This window comes from Bombina bombina, chromosome 5 (assembly GCF_027579735.1).
Source record: "Bombina bombina isolate aBomBom1 chromosome 5, aBomBom1.pri, whole genome shotgun sequence".
Lineage (NCBI taxonomy): Eukaryota > Metazoa > Chordata > Amphibia > Anura > Bombinatoridae > Bombina > Bombina bombina.
The window spans coordinates 288,248,708-288,265,607 of NC_069503.1; the positions used below are offsets into that span (position 1 = coordinate 288,248,708).

General features: G+C 39.3%; 1 protein-coding gene across 1 annotated transcript in view; it reads left to right on the forward strand.

Moving 5' to 3' along the window:
• Positions 1-16,900, forward strand: part of AKAP9 (A-kinase anchoring protein 9) — an 894,005-nt gene that overhangs the window by 297,695 nt on the left and 579,410 nt on the right. The window contains exons 9-11 of the mRNA XM_053715709.1: positions 1,162-1,375; positions 2,985-3,077; positions 10,246-10,331. Of these exons, the coding sequence (XP_053571684.1) occupies positions 1,162-1,375; positions 2,985-3,077; positions 10,246-10,331 (393 nt within the window). The remainder of the gene's footprint in view (positions 1-1,161; positions 1,376-2,984; positions 3,078-10,245; positions 10,332-16,900) is intronic.

Below are 16,900 nucleotides of genomic sequence, written 5' to 3' on the forward strand. Positions count from 1 at the left end.
TGCTAATATGAAAGAAATGAATTTATCAGGTAAGTTCTTACATAAATTATGTTTTTATATACGTAGAGAGAAGTGCACAACCAGGGACATAGAACAGCTCAGTAGCTTGTTTTTGTGGGGTCACCACCTGGGAGCAGCCGCTTTTAGCCCATTTGTGCCTTTCACAGAGGAGAACTTTCCTGAAGTATATGTCTAATCCAGTCTAAAAAGGATGGTCCAGCCCCAGAATACCAGACAATCCTCCTCCATACAAGTAACATGGCTGTCCCAGACAATCGTTTTTGCCTTCTGTGGGCTTTGTGAGTGAGGTGCAGCCATATGTCTCTAGTCATATTGGGCAGGGAGTTCACGTCTGGTTTCCCCCATCACTTTTAGGGAGATTTTCCCCATGGTCATAATACAAATATATACAGTGAGAGAAGCTCTCAACCAGCATCACACAAAGGCTCAGTGGCTTATTTTAGCCCTGTTGTGTTGTTAACAGAGGAGAACTTTCCTTAAGTATATAAGTTAGATTCTGCCTAAAAAGGCTGGTCCAGCCCTAAAATTCCAGGTAATCTTCCGAACGAGGAACATGGCAACCCTACATAAAAATGTCAGCCTTCTCTGGGCCTTGTCAGTGAGTTGCAGCCATGTTTCTTTAGGCATACTGAGCAGGGAGTCCATGTCTGGTTTCCCCCTTCACCCTTCGATAAACTTTTCCCAAAATGTATGTCAGGGGTTGGTTGCTTTCTCTTGTTAAGAGGAGAATTGCCTGGTATTTTGGGGCTGGGGTATCTTTCAGCTGGATCAGACTGGTATGCTGCAGGATATTTATCTCTGTTAAGGCATAGGGAGCTAAAATGGTCTGTACCCTGAGTGGCACTAGCCTTACAAACAAGCAAGGGAGTCTTTACAGCTCATGTACATTTTGAGTTTTTTGTTTGTTTTGTTTTTTTGACAGGTATACTTTTTTTCAGGAGACTTATTTGTCAAATAATGTTAGACTCTTGATATATTACTTTTCAAATTATCACTCTCTTTGTCATTTTGCTGTTGTTTGTAATTATCTATATGCACAATGAATAATTTTATGGTTTACAGATTATTTTTTTTATATTTCTTTATACTATTGAATGTAAGCATGATCATTATTTACTAATACTTCTGTTTTATTCCCAGGTTGATACGAAACTTCAGTTGGAAGCACAACACATTAGTCTTACACAAATTCACATAGCACAACTAGAATTAATTACCAAAAACTTTCACAGAGAAAAAGAGGAAGACATTTGCAGCCTTAAAGAGGAGATGCTTAATCTTCAGGAACAGAAGATTAAAGATATACTAGAATCACATCATAAGGAGCTACATGCATTTACATTGAAACAAACCGGTATATACTTAATATTTCAGGAAAATATAGTTAATTTTGTGTTATTAACTTATCTTTAATGTATTTGGATAATTGGTATCATATGATGGCTGATGGTATAATTTTCAGGATGTACTGACTTTCATCCATTTCATATAACCATAATATATGAATAACACCTTTGAAAGTCTTGAATTATTTTGTTACCTTTAAAAAATAAATGTATTAATATAATTTGCTCTGTCTGTTTCATGTAAATATTTGCATGTTGTGTACAAATTTTTTTTGTAGCATAAGAATATCATAACCTAAAGCATCATTGTACTCGAAAATATTATATTGTGCATATGACAGAGCAAAATGTTAACATCTTAAATATTTTACCTGAAATGTAACTGAATACTTTGTGTTTGTACAATTTTGCTGGGTTTGTATGAACTATCAATATTTTTATATTGTATATGTACAATGCTCAATAAAGCTTGTTTCTAATTTAAAAAAACAGCAACTTGATACAGCAGTATTTCATACTAATCGTCACCGACCAATAAGGATAACTGTCACAGAGAGAGAGAGAAGCCTCTGCAAGCTTGACTAGAAAACATGTATTATTCAGGACAGAAATAGGGGATTTTCAAACAAAATAGAGTAATGTATTTTGAAATTATCAATTTTTTTGATGAACCAAAGAAATTATTACGATATCCCTTTACAGAATTTCAGTGATTCAGTTGTGAAAGATCCCATATTAAAATAACTCACTAGCTAGGCAAGGTGCAGCATATGGGCACATGTTTTATGCAATTGCTGAATAAGATGCCTAATAAAAAGTAATGTTTATTTTTATTTTTTAATTCAGGTTGTGCAGCAAAATCATGTTCAGACACTAACAGAAATCCTGCTGAAGACAATAAATGATGAACATGACCAAATTAATCAGGTTTGTTGTGTGTTTTGTTACAATAGTTTTAATGGAATAGTCTAGTCAAAATTAAACTGTCATTATTCAGGTAAACATGCGATTTTTAAGCAACTTTCTAATTTACTTCTATTATCAATATTTCTTTGTTCTCTTGGTATCTTTAAAAAGCAGGAATGTAAGCATAGGAGCCGGCCCATTTTTGGTTTAGGACCTGGGTAGCGCTTTCTGACTGGTGTGTAAATATAGCCACCAATCAGCAAGCGCTACCCAGGTGCTGAACCAAAAATGGGCCGCACCTAAGCTTACAATTAAATAAAGATACCAAGAGAACAAAGAAAAATTGATAATACGAGTAAATTAGAAAGTTGCAAGATCTCTACAGATCTTGTTTTCCAAGATCTCTAAAGACAGCTTCTGTTGAGATATTTAGAGATTTAGTAATAGTAAAAATCCTGTTTATCTAAGCAGGGATGGGGAATCTTGGCCCTCCAGATGTTTCAGAACTACATTTCCCATAATGCTCAACTGGACTTCAGAGTGCCTAAGCATCATGGGAAATGTAGTTCTGAAACATCAGGAGTGCAAATGTTCCCCATCCTGATCTAAGCAGTATAAACTGTGATTTTTAATATTATCATAAAGAAGATTATTAGTTTGTTTTAAAAAGTTTCTTTCCTTTACTTAGTGCTTAAACCGAATGCTTGTAAAAACCATCAGAAGAAATCAAGTCATCAAAGATGGCAATCTACCAGGACTCATTATGTATTGGGGCTTTACAGAAACATATACATGAAATGAAAAGTAAGTCACTGTGCAAGTTTACTAGCACACAATTTATTGAAGGACCACTGTGTTTATAATACCCTTTGGTTTCAGTTAAATGTTAAGATATATTTATGGAAATTAGTTTTACAAAGAGATAGTAGTTCATTTCTCTTTCATTTACTATTCCTGGCAGAACTGTATCTTCAGCTCCACTTGTTTGCTATATAGGTTCTTCTTGACCACCTTTTTATGAAATTAATTATTAATAACTAATCAATTATAGTCTTGCTGAACCTAGAGCTTATTGATCTGACATTGTGTTACACAATGGGCAACATATGGAAAAAAACAAGAGCAGTAAAATATTTTTTTTCTCACAAGTTGAACTTTAAAGTAGTTTTGACTCCCAATCTTTTATTCAATAATGTTAAGAAAATGTGACACTAAGAATATAGAAAGTTGAAAAATAATAAATAGAAAAGAGAAAAACCACATTAATAAACATGAGGAATGGTTTAAAAAAAAAAAAAAAAAAAAAAAGCATACCTGGGAAATAATTGCACATTGATTTATACGGATAATCCCCATAGCCTATTGTTTGGAGAGATATGCATCGCTAAACCATACAAAAATAAGTAGGTTTAACCAGTAAATAAAGAAATAACCAGTCGATTTATTTTAAACTAATCCTTTCAAAATACATCCTTCATTTAACAAAGCAAAGTGCATGTAGTTGGTCAGTGTATTAAATATTATTTTGTGCTTGTAGTCTGTAATTTCTGGTTTTATGTGTTTGAATGAAAATAAAAAAAAAAGTGCTGTATGGATTTATTTTAAAGGTTATATAGCAACCAGAAAATCAAGTATTAAGTGATGTTATTTATTTGCAAGCTTCCTGTATGTTTATTTGTGTTCAATTAAAGAACTTCACGCAGTCCCCGATATATTTTTTAATAACCACATGTATTGCAGTTCACATGCGGGACACACAACAATTTGGGTGTTTTCTCCTGTTAAGTGTGATCAGTCCCACGGGTCATCATTACTTCTGGGATATTAACTCCTCCCCAACAGGAAGTGCAAGAGGATCACCCAGCAGAGCTGCTATATAGCTCCTCCCCTCTACGTCACACCCAGTCATTCTCTTGCACCCAACTAATAGATAGGATGTGTGAGAGGACTGTGGTGATTTACTTAGTTTTTATGACTTCAATCAAAAGTTTGTTATTTTAAAACAGCACCGGAGCGTGTTGTTCATTCTCAGGGGGAATTTGAAGAAGAATCTACCTGAGTTTCTATATGATTTTAACCGGAGTAGTTAAGATCATGTTGCTGTTCTCGGCCATCTGAGGAGTGAGGTTTACTTCAGATCAGGGGACAGCGGGCAGGGTCACCTGCAAAGAGGTATGTAGCAGCTTATTATTTTCTGAGAATGGAATTGATTAGAAATACTGCAAATACCTATATAAAGTAAGTTCAGCCTTAAATGCAGTAGTAGCAACTGGTATCAGGCTGTCATGTATGTATATTTTCACTTCAGTATTCTGGGGAATGGCACTTCACTGGAATGATACTGTATGAATAAACCTTAGCCCTATATTGCAGTGAGAACGGCTAACAGTAGGTTTCTGTGACAATTTATTATCAGGTTAAACGTTTTGCTGGCATGTTAAATCGTTTAATTTTCTGAGGTACTGGTGTGAAAAAATTGTGTTGGGCACTAATTATCCACTTGGCGGGCATTTTATTCAATTTTTGACAGTTTACTGATCTCCCTCACTGTTGTGTGTGAGGGGGGAGGGGTTTTAATTTGGCGCTTTTGCTACGCTATCAGGAATTCAGTCACAAGTCTGTTTTTCTTCCCTGCATGATCCGGTTCGTCTCTACAGAGCTTAAGGGTCGTCAAAAGTTATTTTGAGGGAGGTAATCACTCACAAGCAGACCTGTGAGATAGTGCTTGACTGTGATAAAAAAACGTTATATTCAGTACTTTTTTTCTGTCATTTAAGGGTTAGTTATCCATTGCTAAGGGGGGACAATCCTTTGCTAAATAGATAATTTTTTCCGGTTAAAATTTGATTTTATTGTTTTTTCAAACTGTCATAACTTCTGTGCTTCTTAAAGGCACAGTACGTTTTTTTCATACTATTGAAATTTTAAATTTGAAAAGTATTTCCAAGCTGCTGGTTTTTATTGCTAGGTGTTTAACATGTCTGATTCAGAGGAATATCTCTGTGCTATATGTGCTAAAGCCAAGGTGGAGCCCAATAGAAATTTATGTACTAATTGCATTGATTGCTACTTTAAATAAAAGTCAATCTGTACAAATTGAACATCATTCACCAAACAACGAGGGGAAAAGTTATGCCGACTAACTTGCCTCACGTGTCAGTACCTGAATTCTCCCGCTCGGGAGGTGCGTGATTTGGTAACGCCGAGTACTTCAGGGCGGCCCTTACAAATCACATTGCAGGACATGGCTAATGTTATGACTGAAGTTTTGTCTAAATTACCCGAACTTAGAGGGAAGCGTGACCACTCTGGGGTGAGAACAGAGTGCGCTGATAATACTAGGGCCATGTCAGATACTGGGTCACAGTATGCGGAAACATGAGGACGGAGAGCTTCAATCTGCAGGTGACGGTTCTGATCCCAATAGAGTGGATTCAGACATTTCTAATTTTAAGTTTAAGCTTGAGAACCTCCGCGTTCCTACTAGGGGAGGTATTAGCAGCTCTGAATGATTGTAACACCGTAGCAATTCCAGAGAAGTTATGTAGGCTGGATAGATACTATGCGGTACCCGGCGAGTACTGATGTATTTCCTATACCTAAGAGGCTTACAGAGATAATTACTAAAGGAGTGGATAGGCCCGGTGTACCCTTTTCCCCCCCCTCCTGTATTTAGAAAAATGTTCCCAATAGACGCCACCACGCTGGGACTTATGGCAGACGATCCCTAAGGTGGAGGGGAGCGGGTTTCTACTCTGGCTAAGCGTTACCACTATCCCGGTGGAGGATAGCTGGGCTTTTTCAGATCCAATGGATAAGAATATTAGAGGGTTACCTTAAGAAAATGTTTGTTCAACAAGGTTTTATACTACAACCCCTTGCATGTATTGCGTCTGTCACGGCCGCTTTTTGGTCCGAGTCCCTGGAAGAGACTCTTGACTCAATTACTATCGAAGAAATTTCAAACAGGCTTAAAACCATTAAGCTAGCTAACTTCATTTGTTTCAGATGCCGTAGTACATTTAAACTAAACTTACGGCTAAGAATTCCGGTTTCGCCATTCAGGCACGCAGAGCACTGTGGCTAAAATCGAGGGTCCGCCTGACGTTACTCTCTAAATCTAAGTTACTTAACATACCTTTCAAAGGCGCAGACCTTATTCGGGCCCGGTTTGAAAGAAATTATCGCTGACATTACAGGAGGTAAAGGCCATGCCTGCCTCAAGACAGAGCCAAGCCTAGGGCTTGACAGTCCTAATTTTCGTTCCTTTCGTAATTTCAAAGCAGGAGCAGCATCAACTTCCTCTGCTCCAAAACAGGAAGGAGCTGTGCTCGTTACAGACAAGGCTGGAGACCTAAACCAGTCCTGGGAACAAGGGCAAGCAGGCCAGAAAACCTGCTGCTGCCCCTAAGACGGCATGAATTGAGGGCCCCCGATCCGGGAACGGATCTAGTGGGGGGCAGACTTTCTCTCTTCGCCCAGGCTTGGGCAAGAGATGTCCAGGATCCCTGGGCACTAGAGATCATATCTCAGGGATACATTCTGGATTTCAAAACCTCTCCTCCAAAAGGGAGATTCCATCTGTCAAGGTTTGTCAACAAACCAAATAAAGAAGGAGGCGTTTCTACGCTGCGTACAAGATCTGTTACTAATGGGAGTGATCCATCCGGTTCGCGCGGTCGGAACACGGACAGGGATTTTACTCAAATCTGTTTGTGGTTCCCTAGAAAGAAGGAACTTTCAGACCAATCTTGGATTTAAAGATCCTAAACAAATTCCTAAGAGTTCCATCGTTCAAAATGGAAACTATTCGGACAATTCTACCCATGATCCAATAGGGTCAGTACATGACCACAGTGGATTTAAGGATGCTTACCTTCACATTCTCGATTCACAGAGATCATTACCAGTATCTAAGGTTTGCCTTCCTAGACAGGCACTACCATGTTGTAGCTCTTCCATTCGGGTTGGCTACGGCTCCAAGAATCTTCACAAAGGTTCTGGGGGCTCTTCTGGCGGTGCTAAGACCGCGAGGAATTTCGGTAGCTCCATACCTAGAAGACATTCTGATACAAGCTTCAAGCTTTCAAACTGCCAAGTCTCATACAGAGTTAGTACTGGCATTTCTAAGATTGCATGGGTGGAAGATAAACGAAAAGAAGAGTTCTCTCCTTCCACTCACAAGAGTTCCCTTCTTGGGGACTCTTATAGATTCTGTAGAAATGAAGATCTACCTGACAGAAGACAGGTTAACAAAACTTCAAAACGCTTGCCGTGTCCTTCATTCCATTTCAACACCCGTCAGTGGCTCAATGCATGGAGGTGATCGGCTTAATGGTAGTGGCAATGGACATAGTACCCCTTTGCACGCTTACACCTCAGACCGCGGCAATTGTGCATGCTAAGTCAGTGGAATGGGATTACTCAGATTTGTCCCCCTACTCTGAATCTGGATCAAGAGACAGAAATTCTCTTCTGTGAGGTGGCTTTCTCGTCCACATCTGTCCAGGGGATGCCATTCAGCAGGCCAGAATGGACGATTGTAACAACAGACGCCAGCCTGCTAGGTTGCGGGCGCTGTCTGGAATTCCCTGAAGGCTCAGGGATCATGGACTCAGGAGGAGAGTCTCTTGCCAATAAACATTCTGGAATTGAGAGCAGTTCTCAATGCCCTTCTGGCTTGGCCCCAATTAACAACTCGGGGGTTCATCAGATTTCAGTCGGACAACATCACGACTGTAGCTTACGTCAACCATCAAGGAGGTACAAGAAGCTCCCTAGCGATGATGGAAGTATCAAAGATAATTCGCTGGGCAGAGTCTCACTCTTGCCACCTATCAGCAATCCACATTCCGGGAGTGGAGAACTGGGAGGCGGATTTCTTAAGTCGTCAGACTTTTCATCCGGGGAGTGGGAACTTCATCCGGAGGTCTTTGCCCAAATACTTCGACGTTGGGGCAAACCAGAAATAGATCTCATGGCGTCTCGACAGAACGCCAAGCTTCCTCGTTACGGGTCCAGATCCAGGGATCCGGAAGCGACCCTGGTAGATGCTTTAACAGCACCCTGGACTTTCGGGAGAGCTTATGTGTTTCCACCCTTCCCGATGCTTCCCCGATTGATTGCCAGGATCAAACAGGAGAGAGCATCGGTGATTCTAATAGCGCCTGCGTGGCCACGCAGGACCTGTTATGCAGATCTAGTGGACATGTCATCCTGTCCACCTTGGTCTCTGCCTCTGAGACAGGACCTTCTGATTCAGGGTCCCTTCAAACATCAAAATCTAATTTCTCTGAAGCTGACTGCCTGGAAATTGAACGCTTGATTTTATCAAAACGTGGATTTTCTGAGTCAGTAATTGATACCTTAATACAGGCTAGGAAGCCTGTTACCAGAAAGATTTACCATAAAATATGGCGTAAATACTTATATTGGTGCGAATCCAAAGGTTACTCTTGGAGTAAGGTTAGGATTCCTAGGATATTGTCTTTTCTACAAGAAGGTTTAGAAAAAGGTTTATCCGCTAGTTCCTTAAAGGGACAGATCTCAGCTCTGTCCATTCTGTTGCACAAACGTCTGTCAGAAGTTCCAGACGTTCAGGCTTTTTGTCAGGCTTTGGCCAGGATTAAGCCTGTGTTTAAAACTGTTGCTCCGCCATGGAGTTTAAACCTTGTTCTTAACGTTTTACAGGGCGTTCCGTTTGAACCCCTTCATTCCATTGATATAAAGTTGTTATCTTGGAAAGTTCTATTTTTAATGGCTATTTCCTCGGCTCGAAGAGTCTCTGAGTTATCAGCCTTACATTGTGATTCTCCTTATTTGATTTTTCACTCGGATAAGGTAGTTCTGCGTTCTAAACCTGGGTTCTTACCTAAGGTAGTCACTAACAGGAATATCAATCAAGAGATTGTTGTTCCATCCTTGTGTCCAAATCCTTCTTCAAAGAAGGAACGACTTCTGCACAATCTGGATGTAGTTCGTGCCCTAAAATTTTATTTACAGGCAACTTAAGAATTTCGACAAACGTCTTCCCTGTTTGTCGTTTACTCTGGTCAGAGGAGAGGTCAAAAAGCTTCTGCTACCTCTCTCTCTTTTTGGCTTCGTAGCATAATACGTTTAGCTTATGAGACTGCTGGACAGCAGCCTCCTGAAAGAATTACAGCTCATTCCACTAGAGCTGTGGCTTCCACTTGGGCCTTTAAGAATGAGGCCTCTGTTGAACAGATTTGCAAGGCTGCAACTTGGTCTTCGCTTCATACTTTTTCCAAATTTTACAAATTTGACACTTTTGCTTCTTCGGAGGCTATTTTTGGGAGAAAGGTTCTTCAGGCAGTGGTTCCTTCTGTATAAAGATCCTGCCTGTCCCTCCTGTCATCCGTGTACTTTTGCTTTGGTATTGGTATCCCAGAAGTAATGATGACCCGTGGACTGATCACACTTAACAGGAGAAAACATAATTTATGCTTACCTGATAAATTCCTTTCTCCTGTAGTGTGATCAGTCCACGGCCCGCCCTGTTTTTTATGGCAGGTCTAAATTTTTAAATTATACTCCAGTCACCACTGCACCCTTTAGCTTCTCCTTTCTCGTTGGTTCTTGGTCGAATGACTGGGTGTGACGTAGAGGGGAGGAGCTATATAGCAGCTCTGCTGGGTGATCCTCTTGCACTTCCTGTTGGGTAGGAGTTAATATCCCAGAAGTAATGATGACCCGTGGACTGATCACACTACAGGAGAAAGGAATTTATCAGGTAAGCATAAATTATGTTTTTGCATAAAAAAGACATTAAACCATCTCTTGTGTAAAAATTGTGCCTGTGCCACACTCCCTAGAGAGGCCAAAAAAAAAACCTCTGTAACCAAGATTGTGTTCCAAAATCCTGCAAATGAAATAGTTACACTAAACAATCCTTAGCATTTAAATCCTACTACATGTTTGTATTATATATTTCATTGTATTTCTTTTTTTACAGCTGTACATGGACATTTAACAATGCTGCTAGAATTTTTTTTGAAAAAACACCAGTGGATGGTGGATCTTCAAAGCTCTCTAGATAAGGTAAGAAAGGAATGAGAGTGAACATGATTGCTTGTTTACCTTTATGTTGTTGTTTAAAATAGCTACTTTTGCCAGTAGAAACTACCACTTATGCTAAAAATATGAATCGTGATATATTCTCTAAAGAAAAGATATGCAAACAAAAGGTAGCTGCAGCCCAGTTGTGGATGTTAGAGATAGGTACCGAAATGTTAATGATAAAATTCTCACTAACATGGAGAGAAATCACACAAAATCTTTGGGGACCATTTTTGAGAATTGTTTTGTATGTGTCTCTCTTTCACATCCAGAACTCTTCGTCGCTAGATAAACAGCTCTCAGGATAAAATTTACCTTTCTAAAATTCTTTGTGTGACCTCGCAGTACTGTTGAGACTTCTTAGATAATCTTGCCAGACCAGAGAGCTTCAGATCATCAGGACCAAAGTATTGGCTTTTGTGTACAGTGAGAAATAGGTTAGGATTGGCTGCTATTTCTTTCATGTAATTAGCAAGAGTCCATGAGCTAGGGACGTATGGGATATACATTCCTACCAGGAGGGGCAAAGTTTCCCAAACCTTAAAATGCCTATAAATACACCCCTCACCACACCCACAATTCAGTTTTACAAACTTTGCCTCCTATGGAGGTGGTGAAGTAAGTTTGTGCTAGATTCTACGTTGATATGCGCTCCGCAGCAGGTTGGAGCCCGGTTTTCCTCTCAGCGTGCAGTGAATGTCAGAGGGATGTGAGGAGAGTATTGCCTGTTTGAATTCAATGATCTCCTTCTACGGGGTCTATTTCATAGGTTCTCTGTTATCGGTCGTAGAGATTCATCTCTTACCTCCCTTTTCAGATCGACGATATACTCTTATAAATATACCATTACCTCTGCTGATTTTCGTTTCAGTACTGGTTTGGCTTTCTACAAACATGTAGATGAGTGTCCTGGGGTAAGTAAGTCTTATTTTCTGTGACACTCTAAGCTATGGTTGGGCACTTTTTTAATAAAGTTCTAAATATATGTATTCAAACATTTATTTGCCTTGACTCAGGATGTTCAACATTCCTTATTTTCAGACAGTCAGTTTCATATTTGGGATAATGCATTTGAATCAAATATTTTTCTTACCTTAAAGATTTGACTTTTTTCCCTGTGGGCTGTTAGGCTCGCGGGGGCTGAAAATGCTTCATTTTATTGCGTCATTCTTGGCGCGGACTTTTTTGGCGCAAAAAATCTTTCTGTTTCCGGCGTCATACGTGTCGCCGGAAGTTGCGTCATTTTTGACGTTCTTTTGCGCCAAAAAATGTCGGCGTTCCGGACGTGGCATCATTTTTGGCGCCAAAAGCATTTAGGCGCCAAATAATGTGGGCGTCTTATTTGGCGCTAAAAAAATATGGGCGTCGCTTTTGTCTCCACATTATTTAAGTCTCATTATTTATTGCTTCTTGTTGCTAGAAGCTTGTTCACTGGCATTTTTTCCCATTCCTGAAACTGTCATTTAAGGAATTTGATCAATTTTGCTTTATATGTTGTTTTTTCTCTTAGATATTGCAAGATGTCTCACGTTGCATCTGAGTCAGAAGATACTTCAGGAAAATCGCTGTCTGGTGCTGGAACTACCAAAGCTAAGTGTATCTGCTGTAAACTTTTGGTAGCTATTCCTCCAGCTGTTGTTTGTTTCTGAATCCATCAAGAAGGCTATGTCTGTTATTCCTCCTTCTAGTAAACATAAAAAATCTTTTAAAACTTCTCTTTATACAGATGAATTTTTAAATGAACATCATCATTCTGATTCTAATGACTCTTCTGGTTCAGAGGATTCTGTCTCAGAGATTGATGCTGATAAATCTTCATATTTATTTAAAATGGAATTTATTCGTTCTTTACTTAAAGAAGTACTAATTGCTTTAGAAATTGAGGATTCTGGTCCTCTTGATACTAAATCTAAACGTTTAGATAAGGTTTTTAAATCTCCTGTAGTTATTCCAGAAGTTTTTCCTGTTCCTGGTGCTATTTCTGAAGTAATTTCCAGAGAATGGAATAATTTGGGTAATTCATTTACTCCTTCTAAACGTTTTAAGCAATTATATCCTGTGCCGTCTGACAGATTAGAATTTTGGGACAAAATCCCTAAAGTTGATGGGGCTATTTCTACCCTTGCTAAACGTACTACTATTCCTACGTCAGATGGTACTTCGTTTAAGGATCCTTTAGATAGGAAAATTGAATCCTTTCTAAGAAAAGCTTATCTGTGTTCAGGTAATCTTCTTAGACCTGCTATATCATTGGCTGATGTTGCTGCAGCTTCAACTTTTTGGTTGGAAACTTTAGCGCAACAAGTAACAGATCATGATTCTCATAATATTATTATTCTTCTTCAACATGCTAATAATTTTATCTGTGATGCCATTTTTGATATTATCAGAGTTGATGTCAGGTTTATGTCTCTAGCTATTTTAGCTAGAAGAGCTTTATGGCTTAAAACTTGGAATGCTGATATGTCTTCTAAATCAACTCTACTTTCCATTTCTTTCCAGGGTAACAAATTATTTGGTTCTCAGTTGGATTCTATTATCTCAACTGTTACTGGTGGGAAAGGAACTTTTTTACCACAGGATAAAAAATCTAAGGGTAAAAACAGGGCTAATAATCGTTTTCGTTCCTTTCGTTTCAACAAAGAACAAAAGCCTGATCCTTCATCCTCAGGAGCAGTTTCAGTTTGGAAACCATCTCCAGTCTGGAATAAATCCAAGCCTTCTAGAAAAGCAAAGCCAGCTTCTAAGTCCACATGAAGGTGCGGCCCTCATTCCAGCTCAGCTGGTAGGGGGCAGGTTACGTTTTTTCAAAGAAATTTGGATCAATTCTGTTCACAATCTTTGGATTCAGAACATTGTTTCAGAAGGGTACAGAATTGGTTTCAAGATAAGACCTCCTGCAAAGAGATTTTTTCTTTCCCGTGTCCCAGTAAATCCAGTGAAAGCTCAAGCATTTCTGAAATGTGTTTCAGATCTAGAGTTGGCTGGAGTAATTATGCCAGTTCCAGTTCTGGAACAGGGGATGGGGTTTTATTCCAATCTCTTCATTGTACCAAAGAAGGAGAATTCCTTCAGACCAGTTCTGGATCTAAAAATATTGAATCGTTATGTAAGGATACCAACGTTCAAAATGGTAACTGTAAGGACTATCTTGCCTTTTGTTCAGCAAGGGCATTATATGTCCACAATAGATTTACAGGATGCATATCTGCATATTCCGATTCATCCAGATCATTATCAGTTCCTGAGATTCTCTTTTCTGGACAAGCATTACCAGTTTGTGGCTCTGCCGTTTGGCCTAGCTACAGCTCCAAGAATTTTTACAAAGGTTCTCGGTGCCCTTCTGTCTGTAATCAGAGAACAGGGTATTGTGGTATTTCCTTATTTGGACGATATCTTGGTACTTGCTCAGTCTTTACATTTAGCAGAATCTCATACGAATCGACTTGTGTTGTTTCTTCAAGATCATGGTTGGAGGATCAATTCACTAAAAAGTTCATTGATTCCTCAAACAAGGGTAACCTTTCTGGGTTTCCAGATAGATTCAGTGTCCATGACTCTGTCTTTGACAGACAAGAGACGTCTAAAATTGATTTCAGCTTGTCGAAACCTTCAGTCACAATCATTCCCTTCGGTAGCCTTATGCATGGAAATTCTAGGTCTTATGACTGCTGCATCGGACGCGATCCCCTTTGCTCGTTTTCACATGCGACCTCTTCAGCTCTGTATGCTGAATCAATGGTGCAGGGATTACACAAAGATATCTCAATTAATATCTTTAAAACCGATTGTACGACACTCTCTAACGTGGTGGACAGATCACCATCGTTTAATTCAGGGGGCTTCTTTTGTTCTTCCGACCTGGACTGTAATTTCAACAGATGCAAGTCTCACAGGTTGGGGAGCTGTGTGGGGATCTTTGACGGCACAAGGAGTTTGGGAATCTCAGGAGGTGAGATTACCGATCAATATTTTGGAACTCCGTGCAATTTTCAGAGCTCTTCAGTCTTGGCCTCTTCTGAAGAGAGAATCGTTCATTTGTTTTCAGACAGACAATGTCACAACTGTGGCATACATCAATCATCAAGGAGGGACTCAGTTCTCTGGCTATGAAAGAAGTATCTCGAATTCTGGTTTGGGCGGAATCCAGCTCCTGTCTAATCTCTGCGGTTCATATCCCAGGTATAGACAATTGGGAAGCGGATTATCTCAGTCGCCAAACGTTGCATCCGGGCGAATGGTCTCTTCACCCAGAGGTATTTCTTCATATTGTTCAAATGTGGGAGCTTCCAGAAATAGATCTGATGGCGTCTCATCTAAACAAGAAACTTCCCAGGTATCTGTCCAGATCCCGGGATCCTCAGGCGGAAGCAGTGGATGCATTATCACTTCCTTGGAAGTATCATCCTGCCTATATCTTTCCGCCTCTAGTTCTTCTTCCAAGAGTAATCTCCAAGATTCTGAAGGAATGCTCGTTTGTTCTGCTGGTAGCTCCGGCATGGTCTCACAGGTTTTGGTATGCGGATCTTGTCCGGATGGCCTCTTGCCATCCGTGGACTCTTCCGCTAAGACCAGACCTTCTGTCGCAAGGTCCTTTTTTCCATCAGGATCTCAAATCCTTAAATTTAAAGGTATGGAGATTGAACGCTTGATTCTTGGTCAAAGAGGTTTCTCTGACTCTGTGATTAATACTATGTTACAGGCTCGTAAATCTGTATCCAGAGAGATATATTATAGAGTCTGGAAGACTTATATTTCTTGGTGTCTTTCTCATCATTTTTCTTGGCATTCTTTTAGAATTCCGAGAATTTTACAGTTTCTTCAGGATGGTTTAGATAAAGGTTTATCCGCAAGTTCTTTGAAAGGACAAATCTCTGCTCTTTCTGTTCTTTTTCACAGAAAGATTGCTAATCTTCCTGATATTCATTGTTTTGTACAAGCTTTGGTTCGTATAAAACCTGTCATTAAGTCAATTTCTCCTCCTTGGAGTTTGAATTTGGTTCTGGGGGCTCTTCAAGCTCCTCCGTTTGAACCTATGCATTCATTGGACATTAAATTACTTTCTTGGAAAGTTTTGTTCCTTTTGGCGATCTCTTCTGCCAGAAGAGTCTCTGAATTATCTGCTCTTTCTTGTGAGTCTCCTTTTCTGATTTTTCATCAGGATAAGGCGGTGTTGCGAACTTCTTTTTAATTTTTACCTAAGGTTGTGAATTCCAACAACATTAGTAGAGAAATTGTGGTTCCTTCATTATGTCCTAATCCTAAGAATTCTAAGGACAAATCGTTGCATTGTTTGGATGTTGTTAGAGCTTTGAAATATTATGTTGAAGCTACTAAGTCTTTCCGAAAGACTTCTAGTCTATTTGTTATCTTTTCCGGTTCTAGAAAAGGCCAGGAAGCTTCTGCCATTTCTTTGGCATCTTGGTTGAAATCTTTAATTCATCATGCCTATGTCGAGTCGGGTAAAACTCCGCCTCAAAGGATTACAGCTCATTCTACTAGGTCAGTTTCTACTTCCTGGGCGTTTAGGAATGAAGCTTCGGTTGATCAGATTTGCAAAGCAGCAACTTGGTCCTCTTTGCATACTTTTACTAAATTCTACCATTTTGATGTATTTTCTTCTTCTGAAGCAGTTTTTGGTAGAAAAGTACTTCAGGCAGCGGTTTCAGTTTGAATCTTCTGTTTTTGTTTTTCATTAAACTTTATTTTGGGTGTGGATTATTTTCAGCAGGAATTGGCTGTCTTTATTTTATCCCTCCCTCTCTAGTGACTCTTGCGTGGAAAGATCCACATCTTGGGTAGTCATTATCCCATACGTCACTAGCTCATGGACTCTTGCTAATTACATGAAAGAAAACATAATTTATGTAATTTATATTTACTTACCTGATAAATTCATTTCTTTCATATTAGCAAGAGTCCATGAGGCCCGCCCTTTTTTGTGGTGGTTATGATTTTTTTGTATAAAGCACAATTATTCCAATTCCTTATTTTATATGCTTTCACACTTTTTTATTATCACCCCACTTCTTGGCTATTCGTTAAACTGAATTGTGGGTGTGGTGAGGGGTGTATTTATAGGCATTTTAAGGTTTGGGAAACTTTGCCCCTCCTGGTAGGAATGTATATCCCATACGTCACTAGCTCATGGACTCTTGCTAATATGAAAGAAATGAATTTATCAGGTAAGTTCTTACATAAATTATGTTTTCTGCAAGCTGAGACTATTTCAATGGGTTATTTCATATACAAACATAAAATATAAATTTGCCATGCATTTAATACTCTGCAGCTGGTATCACATATCATGGAAACACATTAATAGGAACCTAATTTTACAATACATTCCTATGTTCCAGAGCTTCAGGTCATTGAAAAGGGGTTCTTTAACTAATCTAAGAACCATTATCCCCCTCAATAGTGTCTCATTCACAAAGGTGGAGGTCAGGAGTGTAGCTGGAAAGGGAAAATCTTCTCCTAGTAGGAGATATCACAGTCCCCCCAGGTTAAATAGGTATTTATCTTCCAGTCCCCTGGTCTACAGACCTTTT